This window comes from Acomys minous (genome assembly GCF_964271855.1).
Source record: "Acomys minous genome assembly, chromosome: 12".
Taxonomy (NCBI): Eukaryota; Metazoa; Chordata; class Mammalia; order Rodentia; family Muridae; genus Acomys; species Acomys minous.
The window spans coordinates 26,349,958-26,364,866 of record NC_140493.1 but is presented as its reverse complement, the minus strand read 5'-3'; the positions used below and the strand labels follow the sequence as shown (position 1 = coordinate 26,364,866).

Below are 14,909 nucleotides of genomic sequence, written 5' to 3'. Positions count from 1 at the left end.
CGAAGCACCTGGTCCCACCAAGTCAGTGTCCAGGGAATGATGAGGCCTGGTGACCAAGGACCAAAATAAATAATGAATGATACAGCCTACAGCCTCCCTGACAGTTAAGTTCAGGACCACGCCATTATAAGGAAACAAATACACTACTTACAGGCAGAGTTCCACCAACCCACTGGAAGGAAGAAGGGCTCGGAAACATCACTAATAGGTCTGGATGACTGGGTGACAACTCAACAGCGAACATGAGTCTGCCAAGTCTTCACCATCTCTGACCAATGGATCAGAGTAACCTGCACAACACAGGCTGGCCAGAAGCTCCTGGACCACGTAGCTCCTCTACCGAGCAAGCTAAGAACACAGCAGAACCTATACAACATTCCTGCCCAACAGCAAATCTACCTAGTTCCCAAGTAACATAAAAAAAATCCCAGTAAAGGGACATTGCCCACTACACCTGGGGCCTTACTCTCCAAGTACATAACCACAGAGACCAAGTTAGGCCTCAGATGTCCCTCCTGCCTAGAGATATGTGCAGGACCACAAAAAGAGTTCCTTAAGAACCAGTTCAAAAGGCACAAAGGCAACAGAGTAGTAAATGGGCAAAATGAAAGTTATTGGTAGGCTTCGGAAAAGAATATTAGAGTTCTATATTATTCCTATGCCTTTTCTCTACGTATAAAACATCAAATTTTTGAAAAGTTATTTAAAGAAATTACAAGTAAGAAACTAGTTAGGAAGGGAACATGCAAACCCCGAACCAAAGGTTAACTCCTCCCTTCCTTTGCTGGGCACTTCTGACACAGAACAAGCAGGCAGCAGCCTCTGTCCACTCGGACCAGAGCAAAGGAGCAGATTCAGAAAAATGTCAGCCCTAGACCAGGGCCACCTCTAGCCCAGCCCAGCAGCTGTGGCCTTTGAACCTGTTGGCAGCCATCTACAGACCACTCACCAAGCCCCAAGGGGCAGTGCATAGATGTTACAGAGCCCTGCATGGGACAGTGGCGACATGAAGGCCACACACAGCTATTGTACCCACCACTGTGCCTCTGAAGCAAGAGCTGTTATTGGGCTTTGCCATGTCCAGGCCTCTAAAGCCAGACCCCTCTACTACAGACCCAGCCAAGCATCTGCCTTGGCATTTCCCTGGCCTCCTATATGGGCTCCCCAGGATCTCCCAATCTAGGCTGTGCCATTTCCCCTACCATAGCCTCTGCTATGCCTATGACCTTTACCAACAGGCACCACAGCTTCAGAGAAGTCCTGCGAGCTATCCCTGGGCCCAGCTGTTCCTCTCAGCCTAGGAACAATGACCTGTTCAGGCTGGCTGGCTTATGCTGGGCTGTAGCTTTCAGGTACAGGGGCCTTCAGTGATTACTGAGTGAGGGGACACACAACAATGGTAAAAAGAGCAAGGCAGACACCACCTGGGCTGTGAGTCGGGCTGGCAGGTCTTAAGATCTAGTCCCTAAGCAGGAAGGGAGGCCTCACCTACCTGTGGCTTGCCTACAAGACCCACTTGAGGGAACTTGGAAGAAAAGTCTGACCTGAGCCACAACACCCACATAGTCAACAAGTAAAATATGGGTGCTGATCAGGTGAATAATCCCAACCCACATGATCACCATTCTATGCTATCCAGAGACCCAGTTCCCCCAGAACCAAAGTACTGAACACTCCTCTCCTGCTGTCCTGTTACTGGGTAGGAAAGCCCTGTGCTTAAGGTTACTTGTATCCAGGATCTCCCGACCTGAGGTGACAACCCTTGCAGACATGTAATTCAATGTCTCACATTCCTAATACTGCCACTAAGGTGAGGAAAGGGAGTCAGAGGAAGCTGTAGCGGCTCCCAGGATGGACAGCAATGCTTCTGACCACTGTACCCCTCCTTGCAGCACAACCCGGTCTTCTTTCGTTACCTCCCCTCTTAATCTCCATGCTATAGGAACTCAAGCACTCAAGCAAGAGCATCAGGCAGAATGAGGCTCAGAGCTGTGGCTCAAATGTAAGCCACCTGGATGACATCCTAACAGTCAGGTTCACTCTGAAGCACAAACTGCAAATTGCTGAGGAACCCAGCAGAGCTCTGCCCCTGGCGGGAGGTGGACTATCTTGAGTGCCCTGCCTTTTTCTCCATCACAGCCAGAATTAGGGACACTGTTCACCTGCAGAGCCAGGAAGGCAACTCCCAAGGAGGGCTTGCAACAGTGCTGCCTCAGTAGCAAGTTGCTCCTTTCTTGTGGAGGGAGTAACGCCTATTCTGATACCGCATAATACACAATACTGGATTGGCCCGTGGGTCCTGCTTTGCATACCAGCCTCTTTCCTGTTAGCACATAGTCCAAACTCTTCTCCAAGCCACAGAAAGGCCCTGCTGGTGCGGCCTGTGCTGCCTTTACCCTAATTGCTTGCAGACGGGTCTGCCCACAGACCAACCCCCAGCCAGCCATTTGGAGCAGATCCCAGGGCCTCAGTGCATCCTACCAGTGGCTACTTACCTGCCTCATTTGTCCATGTGCTTCCTGACTGTCATCCCCATTAGGACTTGGGTCCCACAGGCCCCTAACCTAATATGCCCTCAGCCCCTTGGCATCTAAGACCACCAGTGTGAACAGGACCCCATACTAAGCTGAACTAGGGCCTTTGTAAACTGCTGGAGTGCTGTATGAGACCAGAGAGAGGACCAAGATGAAAGCCACCCTGGAGAGAAGGGAATACTGGTCTCCTAAGGAGTCACCCTAAGTATCTCTGCCTCCTGCACTCCCTGGGAGTGTCAGGATGCTGTGAGAAGAACTCCAACTCCAGCTAAGCGTGGACCACACCCTGCCATGGATAAAGTGGTTGTGCCCTTCAAACTTCTACGCTGCAGGCCGAGCTCTAAGAAGTGTCATTTGGAAGTAGGGCTTTTGGGAGGCTATTAAGAGTCAGATTAAGTCCTCGGGATGGAATGAGGGTCCTGTAAGTGAAAAGATCAAATGTTCATGAACTCTCCTCTTCTCCCCTTATATAAAGATGTCCCCAATAAGCCAAGAGCAAGCCCTAATCAGCCCCACAATCTGTCTTCACCCTGATATCAGACTTTAACCTCACAAGTGAGAGGCAAATACCCACATCTGAGCCACATACATGGTGACACTTTGTTGTGGCAGCCTTGGCAGTCACAAGACAGTCCCCTGCATAGACAGCAGGCAGGAGGCAGAGCAGGGCGGTTGCTGGTAGCCAGGCTAGTGAGTGCACCTGCTCATTAAGGAAACACATGTAGACAGAGCACAGGAACCAGCCGTGCAGTGGAGATGCCTCCCATCCTTGGCTGAATCCTTTTTAATGAGACGTCACTTTGGAGAAGCATTTCAGAGCCTTTCAAAATCTTGGTCTAAACCTCGTCAAACTGCACAGAGATTACTTAAGATTTACCGCACACGCACAAAATAAAATAGAATAAGGCAACCCAGCAAGCAGCAGCTCTGTGACAGGACCATTTGTAGTTGGGCTGGAAAAGCCTCTCGATTCATCTGCTTAAGCACAGTGGCTTCTGTTTATTTCGCACTTTCATGTCAAATGAATTTGGAAAAAGAAAAAAAGTGACAGGCAGTTTAGGGATATAAGTCACATCAGTTTCAGTTCAGATTAATGAACTTGCTGAAAGCCACAAGGACACAGGCAAATCCACAAATCTTAGGGGAAAAACACACCCGCCATACAGATGTGCACCTCCATTCTGGGGTGGCTCCTCTCTCAGGCCCCATTCAATCTCTGCCCCTGCATCTTAGGTCTAAGCAGCATCCTTTGGGCCACTTGGACTGGCTCTGGGCCTGAAACCCCTGGAGACAAGCCCTGTGGCAAGACATCAGTGCTGTGCAAGGCTTGAGGATTGCTCTGGGAGGCTGCGGTGGAGCCAAGGCAGCCTGTGCGGCGGGGCTCCCAGGGCCCTGGACTGAGCTAACTGAGCAGCCATCCTGCTGGCTCCCCTGGGCATAAGCTGAACAACACATTCAACAGAACAGCTGTAGAGCTAAGCAAAAGCCAGAGATCAGCCCCACAGATACTATCCTTGGAGTCAGAATCCTGTATCACAATGGACTGCGGTCCTTGCACCTTCTGTCACAGACCTCTATGAATTCACCTGGCCAGGGCAACAGGTGAGCTTGCCAACCCCAGCCTCAATGGGAATGCCCATCCTCACAGAGCCTGAATGAAAATACCTCAAAGTGCTAAGGGCTTTGCTCAGTAGCCTCCCAGCCTTCTGTTTGGACAGAGGCAAGCACAACCAAAGGGATCTGAGGCCATAAGTTGACTTCCAGCATGTCCAGCGCAGAGAACGCCAACAGTGGAAGGAAGACCCATTTCCCCTCCTGGGAACAGTCTGTGAACATATGCCTGCCAGTTTCTCATGGCCTTAAAGAAGCATAATCTCATAGCATAAGGTGTGTTCAGAGACAACAGGTGATGGAGTTCCCCTACAGTGGCACCTTAGGCTCCACAGAAGGGATATATAGAACTTCCCAGAAGGGAACAAGATGGTCACCACTGCCCTTTCCCCAGAACAGCCCAGGGTACCAGAGACTTCCTGCCTTCCCAAGAAAGCAGGGAGGGACAAGCACAGACAGGAGGCCCCAGGCCCCATAGATTATGGTATTGCTACCTTACCCACCCCCTCACCCTGGTGACCCAAGGAGGGCAGAGATGTAACCACATAATCCGGCTGTCAGGTGGCGCTGTGCCAAGCTCAGTCACTAAAAAGCCCTGCTTAGGGTGAGACCAACAGGCTGTTCTCTGGGCCTCTAAGGACCCAGAGCCTGGACCGTAGAGCCTCCCTGCACTCACTCTCCACATCTTCTATACCCTCTGCCTGCTATTCCATTTCTAATACTGCAGAATAAATAATGCCAATTCCAGGGCAGATTAGAAGCTGAGGCTTCAAGCAGGAAGTGGCCTACCCAACCAAGGTCACCTAGCAAGCTCCCTGGAGGGGCCAAATCTCTAGCCATAGTATCTGCAAGGAATGAGAAGAGGTCATCCCACCACATGCGTTTACCAGTCTCCACTCTGTCCATCAAAACTTCCAGGGCTACTAGAGCTACAAGGATACCACCCCCCTCCCCCAGGGAAGCGACAGCTATGGGCCCAAGGTGAGTCCCAGTAAATAGCACTGCTTTCTCTTCACTGCAGCAGTCCTTAGTCTGCAGTGGCCTGAATCCAACACTATCCCAACCCCTCCTATTGCACAAGGAAACCTCAGTAGCCTTTAGGGTGAGCTGCATGGAAGCAAGCCTGCCAAATAATCACAGTGGCCCCTGGCTCTGACAGGGCACAGCCAGCAGGGAGGCAGGCCCTGCTGGCCCTGGAGACAGGCTCCTCCTGCTGCTTCAATAAGCCCAGCCCAAGTGTATGCAGCCGACAATAGCAAGTCAGGCAGCTGGCGGGCAGCCACCCTGCTGAGCAGGCAGCTACACCAGGGCATGGGTGACCTTGGGTAAAGGAGGTCCAACCTGGTAGCAGTCATCTTTCCAGGGTCCCCTGAGAATTGTATTCCTAAGCTTAGTTCCTTCCCCAGCCCTGGGCACAGAAATCATGGGCCCCAAGAGTTTCAAATATCTGTCAAGGGTTTAAAAACAACCAAGGTGAGTGGTCAGAAAAGAGTGGAAGGGGCCCTCTACACACGCTCAACAACTGTGTCCATCTTGATAAGCTGAACTGTACCTCTGAGTACAAGGACAGCACTGAGGCTTGGAGTCCACCCCACCTCCTGTCCTCTCAAACAGCTGAACTACACCAGGTACTACCTTTGAGAACAGGAAGCTGAGAGAGAAGAGCCCAGTTGACTTGGCCACTCTTTACCGCCTAGTCAACACAGACTGCGTGACATGCCTGCTGACTGGACACCCCTAGGCCTGCAACCAACACCTCCCTTTTCCAGACTTAGCCCACTGTGGTCTAGGCAAGTTTCTACATAGTAACTCCTTTAGGGCCCTCCTAGAAGGGCGTGATGAACTGAAACCTGGAGCCTGCTTGGCTCTCCAAGGTTGGGGGGAAAAGATGGCTGCGTCCCCAAGGAGCATTACCTTGGGCCCCTATCCATGTCCACTGAGAGGAGGGATGCGGGCCTACTACTGGCTGCAGGAGGGGGAGGTTCTCACTAGCTGAGAATCAATAAATCTGAACCTCATTCACGATGATCTGGGGCTCTTATTAAGTAAATTAATTTAAGTTAATTTAGCTCGATCATGACTCCCGATCACAGTGATTTAGTGAGGGGGAAATTGCATTAGGAAAGGCCATGCTCACCAGATAGAGGAACGGAAGAAAATTAGATCCACTTAGCAATGTGAATTAATATGGAAATAGCAGGTGTAAATTTAACCTTATCGAGAGAGTAAAAATTATCTTCATAAATTTGTAGAAATAGCCCCCAAGATACATATAAATCTATTTAAAACAAAAATATTACAAAAAGTGCAGTAAAATTAATTTAAAATATACTTCGAGCTATTGCCTCCAGAAAAGTCAGCAACAGGGCCAAGGCTGGTGTGGCCAGTGGTAAGGTAGGAGGGTGGTGGGCCTCAGACACACAAGCTAAGTAGGCTTACCCACCACAGGCCCCAGAGCCAGGCAGGGCTGTGCGCATGGCATGAGGTACCTCTGCTGTTGGCCGCAGCCCTGGAATCCTCTGGGTAGCAGCAGGAACAATGACAAATAGGGGGTGGCAGCTTCTGGAATGCACTGTTCTCCAAGTAGGCCTGCCCATAGTCTCCACACCCACATCTCCCCAGGGCCAGGCTCTGCCACTCCCTTGCTCCGTACCTCCCCACTGGGATGCCACTCCTTATGGTGTCTGAAGTAGGACACCTCCAACAACAACAAAAAAAGAGCAATGTCCTAAAAGACTCAGCCTCCTCCTAGGACCCAGAAGGAGCCCCAAGAATGCCACATACAGCTTGCTCCTGTAAATGGCTGTTCCCACACTGCCGCTCTCTAACACGGTAGCTACAGCAAGGCCAAGGCATTCTCAGCGAAGACTGGATGAGATGGCCTAGGCAGGGTAATGAAGAGCCCTGCGCCACCATTCTGGACAACTAACATGCTGGTAGTTTTCTGACAGGCTGCTCAAGGGTCTGGCTTCTCTGGCTAGTAATTTCTTAGCAAGGACATCCATGAGCAGCTCATAGTAGAGGGTCCAAATATTTTGGAGGAAGCTGGATCCACGCTGTATGAGGTCCCACCAATTAGTAGGCTTGCTGACATCAGCACTAGATGTGTACACACATGTATCTTTGTGAGCATGCAATATAGCAAGCTGGCCATGTATATGGTATATAAATTGCTAAACAAATGAAAAAAAAAATGCATAGGCTGTTTGCTAGCCAAGATGTTGCACACCATGCATCTCCTTGAGGGAAGCTGAGATGCCACAGCCCTCAGGCCTCAATCTTCAGCCCTCAATGCCTAGAGTGAGCCCAGAACCCAGGTTTGCAGAAGCCTAGGTAAGGTCCTCCTACCTGGATGAGATTCGCCGGGACCGCCAGGTAGGTAGAGATGAGGGGAAGGATGGAACGCCAAGGGGAAAGGCTGGGGTCTTCTTGACAATGCGGTAGCGGGTCTTGATCACCTTATTGGAGGGTGGAGTCCGCAGGTGCACACTGGAAGCTGCAAGGAAAACCCAGGTATTAGCATAGATCAGCAGGAGACAGCAGGATTGGAAGCCCTATGGGCCCAAGGCTATATCCTCTGCGTGAGAGGAATCTCCATCACCCCCTGCCCCCAGCCTCACTCCTGGTACACACACAAATGTCCCCAAAGAGCCTGGCAGCTAAGGCTTTAGGAGGTGGCTGGTGTGGCCTCCAGGGGAGCCTAGAAAATCCTCACAGTCATCACAACAAGATGGGAACGCTGCACAGCTGCTCCTAGTGCAAGCAGAAGCCCAGCAAGTGGAGACCAGGGCAACAGGGAGGCCTCTTGAGTGAGAGTCCATACCAGAAACCTCTAGACTCCAAACTCCAGGGTTGGTTCCAGAGGATGAGGCAGACAAAGTCCTGCCCCTGAGTACAGGAGAGGGCACCACAAAACTCACTTCCTCTCTAGCACCTCCCAATACCATACCCAAACAGATTTATGTACTTAATCACTGTTTTCATAACATTCTGTGGAGTGATGTCCACGACGGCTTTTCTTGCTGAATGTTTCTTGCAATTAGCAGGGATCTGTTTTGCCCGAGTTCCCTTCCACTTGATAGCCAGCAATTTCTCCATAGCTTCAAGGAATGCGCCTAATTGCCCGACTTTCATAATGTACAGCTCTAACTGCCCAGATAATTAAAGCTAACACGGCTGCCTCTCATGGCTGCTCCCCTCTGCCATGAGACACAGGGCCCTAAACAGAGCCAAGCCAGAGATACCCAGGTGGTCTGAGTCCCTTCAGTCTGTGCCTAGCTTCCTCCTGCCCCAAGAATCCTCAAAGACATGTGTCTGTCCCTGCTCTGTACTCAGGCTGTGAGTAGCTCTGAGTGACCCAGCAGCTGTGACTGTTCCTGAGCGTAATGTGCTGGAGACCAGCAGAGTTCCCACCTTTCAGCTTCCTGAGGTAGCACTTCAGCCACATGACCTCTGGAGAGGCCAGAGAGAAGATGAGCCCACTTGCCCGTAATGCCCACACACAAGTGTCCTTCCTCATTCAGATGTCAGCAAAAGCCCCCCTCTCGGGCAGACTGCCCCCACTTGCATCAGAGCTACACTTCAGTCAGCACACACACTGAATGTCTCAGGGTCACTTGGACAAGGCCCTCTGGGTAGTGATGGGGTTGAGCAACCCTCAAAGTGATAGCTCAAGAGCTATCTAGCCCCAGGGAACAGAGGCAGATCCAGTCAAAACAACGCCATAGCAGCCTCTAGATGACTCGTCCCAACCACCCCTTCCGCCTCCACCATCCCTATTCAACGGGTTCTCCTCTCCTTTCTATTAAAAAAATCAGTTAAGAACGCACTACATTTATTCACTTACTTGTGTAGGTGAATGCGCACATGTGCCACATCACACATATGGAGGCCAGAAAACAACTTTGAGAGACTCCTTACAGCACGTGGGCCACAGGGACCACATTCAGGTCCTCATGCTTGACAGCAAGTGCCTCTGCCACTGAGCCGTCTCTAATCAGCCTTTCTGATTTACTCTTTCCTCCCCTTCTGACCAAGGAGAAAACAAGAGCTCAGGAACCAAAGCAAGAAGCTGCATTTGAGGTGGTAAGATGACTCAGCAGTTAACAGCATGTACTGCGCTCGTAGAAGACCTAAGTTTGGTCCCAGCACCCAAATCAGGCAGCGCACAACCACCTATAACTCAGCTCCAGAGAATCTGATGCCCTTTCCTGGCCTCCATAGTCACCTACACACACACACACCTTTAATCTCAGCACTCAGGAAGCAGAGAGGTAAGCAGATCTCTGAGTCCAAGGCTACACTGGTCTACATAGTGAGTTCTAGACCAGCCAGAGCTATATATGTGAGGCCATGTCTCAAAAAACCTAAATAAATAATACATCCAAGAGAAGTCGCAGATGGGCATGGTGGCACACACCTTTAATCCCAAGCAGAGGCAGGAGGATCTCTATAAATTCAAAGCCAGCCTGGTCTACAAAGGGAGTCCAGGACAGGACAGCCAAGACTACACAGAGAAACCCTGTCTCAAAAAACGAGAGAGAGAGACAGAGAGACAGACAAACAGACAGAGACAGACACAGACACAGAGAAAGGCAGAGACAGAGAGAGGGAGAGAGGGAGGGAGGAGGGACGGAGGGAGGGAGGGAGGGAGGGAGGGAGGGAGAGAGAGAGAGAGAGAGAGAGAGAGAGAGAGAGAGAGAGAGAGAGAGAGAGAACACGCATGACCTGGAGTTCTATGATCCTCTCTGAGTTACCAAAGTGAATCTGTAACTCTGAGGGCTGCCCCTATAACCCAACATGTTTAGTACTCAGGGAAGAGCCTGGTATACAGTGGGTATCAATAAATAAATGTTTGTTGAATTGAATTTTCAAGGTCTTAGAAGCAAGGAGAGTCCAACAATCAATACGAGCTTGTTCCAACTAAGAGCTCAAGAATACAGGCATCCTTACTGTCAATAACCCAAGATGACTTCACTGCCAGCAAGCCCAGCCCCAGGCTCCCTGCTTCCTCCTGAGATGAGAATGTGCCTACTAGACCCATTCGTTCCTTACACGGGACAGTGGGCTACCTGATACCACTGTTCCCAGTAGACAGGGGCATGTCACGCAGAACAACGCTCAGGCTCAACCTGCGCCACCCCCCCCCTCAGCTAAGGTTCCCCAGACAGAAGGGTCCCAAACACTAGCCAGCAACCTCTTCTGTTCACACTCTACTCATGGGTCTCTTGAGTCTGCACACGGCTACTGAGATACAAATCCTAACGCTCTCCCCCAGCTTAGAGTCACAAAGCTTAGTTCTACAGCCCAGCGTACTCCATAGCAGAAACTTGGACTGGGCTGCTCTGGAACCCATGTTCCCTCTGAGAGACTGCATCATGTCAAACCCGGCTCTGCTCCTGTTCTCTGGCCACATTCTAGTTAAAATAACCTTCCCTTAGCCAGAAGATATCACCTCCTCTAGAAAGCCAGACATCCCTACGGCCCATAGCAGTGATCTAGAAAGGCTCTCCCCTACACAGCAGCTCAGAACAGCCAGCACTTGAGTGGCAGCACCCAGGCTGAGGCCTCTGCTGCTCACCCCTCCTGCTAGCAAATCTAGGATCAAATATCTTCACTAACTTCCTGCATTTTACTTAGTAGTGCCCAATTGTCACATCAAGAAAATACAGGATGATAACCTGGGCTCCCTAACCTCCTATCACTGTAAAGCAAGGTGGAATATTTTCACACAACCTCACCCCTACCATGGTCCCAAGGGACAGTCCTCCCATGAGAGTGAAATGATTTGAGGGGTACAAAGAGAGCATTATGAAGCCCATGCCACCCAACAGTTAGCTGGGCAGCAGCCGCCCCCACCCCCAAACTACTCACAGTCCCCAGCTTTTCTCTGGATGGACAGCTTGGAAACATTCATAACAATGACCCTGGGGACACAGGACAAATGTCAGACAGATGGGCTACAGGAAGGAAAAAACCGGATGCAGTAGCCAGCAGGAGCAAGGGTTTTTGAGACTATGCTTAGCACACAGGGACCAGACAGGCTGAAAAGAGGATCGGCTCCTCCCTGGCAGGCAGGGGATAAAGACTTAGAGCTACTGGGCAGCCAAACTCACCGTCAGGAACAGCCTCGGCCCTCCTCCCAGAGGACACAGGTGGGGGCAACCCACCCCGTCTTGCTGGCTGAAGGGTTTTGTGTAGATAATCATGTTATTTAGATAGGATGTTGGTTTAATTCCCTTCATTACAGACTCCCAGGGCTGTAATTTTTTTTCTCCGCATGATGTATCCCCTGTGGCACGCTTCACTCAAATCAAGCCCCTTGCGCCTTTATTGCCTACGCTGCCCTAGCTGTGTTATCAGGCCCACACATGCAGCCCTCTCCGCCCGCCGTCCAGAGGTCACTTCTAATGACTAATCGAACTCATTAGCTTTCCTAATTAAAAACTTTACTACCGCAATGGAAGACAAACTACAAAAAAACTGCTGGCATCATATTTGAATGGGATATGAGCCCCATCTATCAGCAGGGCTCCAGCTCCTGTCCAAGGCTGAACCTTATGGCTGTGAGGTTCAGCACCCGCGCTCCCAGGCTGGAGGGTGGTCAGGGGCAGCTCAAGGGTACCCTCACCCTGGAGCATACTATCAGGAGGGAAGAAGGGAGTCACTCGGCCCAGGAAGTCTGGACAGCCCCTAAGTGGCTGACCAGAAGACCTACGTGTCCAGAAACACTGCTCTCATTCTAGGTGGCTCCACCACAGATGGCAGATTCTTACAATGGGTGTCATAAGGCAGGAGTTGAGAAGCAGTTCAGACTTTTATGGAACTCCAAAGGGAATAGGAAAAAAATAAGTTGCTAATCTCACAGGAAGTTGATAAACAGTATGATATAAGACCTAGCACTTTGTTCAAAGAACTGCCCAAGGCAACCCAGGAAAAGGCTACGTCTCCATCTCTTCCTCTAATCAGCCGAAGAGCTGAAATGAGTGTCCTGGCCACAAAAGCCACACATGCTCCCTTAGGAAAGGGGAGGACACTTAAGTGCAATCTTGTCCCACCCACAGGAGAAGAGAGCCAAAGAGACTTCTGAGCATGCCTGAGAGCAGTGTCCACCAACCCCTTAGCTGGGGCCCCAGAAACAGGCAGGTAAAACAACAGCAGCTTCTGTTGACGTGGTTAACACAGGACAGTAGGAGTTGTCAGCAGAGCAGAGCTCAGCTCTGGCCTAAGAAAACATCCTTCCATTCCAGGTGGGTGACAGAGGCAGCTAGGAGGGAGGCCAGAGACTGGCTCCCAAGCACAGAATGTGCCAGGGTCAGCGATGAGACAGACATGCCAGTGGGAAAGGAGAAGTAAACCTACAAAGAAGATTATAACTCTGCTGACAGAACTCTGAGAATTACCCCAAGTTCTTGACAGCACAGACACTAGGAAACAGGCAGGCAGGGGTCAGATCCACAGGAAGACTGCAACACTCCAGGATGCACGAGGAGAGGCCAGAGACGGGAGGTCTCCTGGGGCTGGCTTCCCAGAGCTGTGGTAGTACTACCCAGGTTGAAGCGCCTTCACGGTTAAGGACAGAGCCACAGAGACGGCTGCAGCATTAAAGATATCCTGCCCAGTCAGGCTCTCTGCCCCTAATTCTGTATGATTCAACTTTCTTCATATATTGCCTAATCTGCTTTTTATCAACAGCTACACTGACACTTCTTCAATATCTTCCAACTGTCTATACCCTTCACTGGCTGATGACAACTCTAAGAAGTCATCATGGATTAGCCTTTCCAGAAGCCGCATCGATCTCTACTCTGCTCCATAAACCATGCTTCCTTCCCATTCAGCCATAGGCTAGCTGTCCTGTCTGTCCATAAATAGCAGCATCTTCCATGGTCCCCACCTCAGGATCAGCATGGGCAGTCCCTAACCAGCTCACAGCGCACTGGCATCCGACTCTCTTGTCAGTGACAGTAGTCTACAGGGCCTTTCCCATCTTATCATAGCTTCTGATGAGATGCACGCTCTAGGCCAGCTCAGGATCCGTCCTGGTGCAACTGGCCTAGGAGAAGAAACATGAGCATGAGGCAGAGGCGAGCAGGCAGCAGGAACCCATCTGGCCTCTTCACCGGCACAGACAGGTGGCAGTGAGCTGCAGGAGCCTTCAGGGACACACTGACTGAAATGGGGCTCTGCCTATCACCTTGGCCTGGCAAGTGCTCCCTAAGAATGTGACCTAAGACTACTACACACCTTCATGCCCACCCACCTTCCCTGTAACTTATGCATTGTCTTTGCCACCCTATAGTTCAGGAGCTGTGCATGAGTCCCCACAATTACAGAAGGATTCCGGGGCCAAGGCAGAGCCATTCTCCCACGAGAGCAGACTTCTCACAATTAATTGCCTAATTAGTTGTGTTACAATAGATGGTGTTCTGGTGCCATATATACACGCAGTGGCCAAGACAGGAAACCTTCCAGACCTTCCAGAGCATCTTTTGAACCTGGCTCTGAAGGAGCAGGAGTAGCCACAGATTACAGTCACAGGCCAGGACTCCAGAAGTGCCAGGGCTTCAAGGAGCAGGGGCAGTCCCAGACAGGGTACCCTACTTCATGGTGTAAATGGAGAGATAAACTAGAGACTGACAAAAGTCAGGGCAAACGGGCCAGGTTCTCGGGAAGTACCTGACAAGTCAGGCCCCTTTCTCAAGCCTGGATGTCCAGCTCATGTGGCAGTGTCCTGTCCCTCCTGCTAAGAGCTAGGAAAGGGCTGAAAGGGAGGGTCAAGCAGTGGAGGGGGCAGGAATGGACCCCTTGCCTATCCGGGATGAGCAAGATCCAGAGAGCAGCAGCAGTGAGAAGCCGTTTGAGCTTAGTGGCTTCTGGGCAGACTCTCAGCAGCTGAGACAGCACAACGGGAGAGGGAAACCATCTTATTCCATCCAATTCCCCCTCCTCAGAGGCCCTTGCCTCTTCTGCTGCAGTCAGCAGGTGCCCTAGGGGACACTAGTCCTCTCCAGCAATCCATCCTCCCTCCACACCTCCTGCAGAAAGGCTAACATGTTACACATAGGCAGGCGTAAGAGGCCAACACTCAGGTCTGCCTCTGTAGAGCCAGTATGGTACCCCCTGCCAGCACAGGGCCCTGTCAGACAGCCTCTTCCCCAACAACTGCTGAGCTGCACTCTTGGGGAAAATGACCACAAAATTCTAAACAGAACATGCAGCATACATTTCTGAAAGGCCTGCTCCTACATTTAAAACCGTGACATACACCTGAGCTGTCTGCAAACCCCATGCGCCTGGAAGGCACAGTGTCCACTAGTGTAGCAGGATGGAGCAGAGGCAGTGTCAGCAGGATGTTCTGTCAGTCACAGAAAGCAGGGCAGGCAAGAGCTGCTCTGCAGTGAGAAGGCCCTTTCTGGCTTGAGCAGTCATAACCTACCCTGTAAAGCCTGGGCTGGGCCTGAGATATTGCACATCGTAGTCCACACTGAGGTCAGGTGGCATAGTCAGAGTGACCAGAGCCTGGGGCCATAGAACTAACCAAAGTGAGGACTGGAGAATCAGTCACTTCCTGACCACAGGGAATCACCTCAGCCCACAGCTCGTCACTCTTAGGGAAACCTGAGACCAGGACCATATAAGTGTGCAATTTTTAGTCCCTGAGGTAGCTGAAAGGAAAGGCAAACAAAGTAGTCTCTGGCACTTCTGTGTCATGATTAAGGAAAAAGGATCCAAAAGAGACTATTCTCCTTGGGGATTCCTAAG

General features: G+C 51.0%; 1 protein-coding gene across 4 annotated transcripts in view; it reads right to left on the bottom strand.

The window, feature by feature from the left end:
* The window catches only part of ZC3H3 (zinc finger CCCH-type containing 3), an 87,868-nt gene that overhangs the window by 48,079 nt on the left and 24,880 nt on the right, over nt 1–14,909 (bottom strand). For all 4 annotated transcript variants that reach the window (XR_014773040.1, XM_084749268.1, XM_084749269.1 and 1 more), the window contains one exon: nt 7,494–7,641. Coding sequence is in view for 3 of the 4 variants with exons in the window: in XM_084749268.1 (XP_084605394.1) it covers nt 7,494–7,641 (148 nt within the window). In the remaining variant the exon portion in view is untranslated. The remainder of the gene's footprint in view (nt 1–7,493; nt 7,642–14,909) is intronic.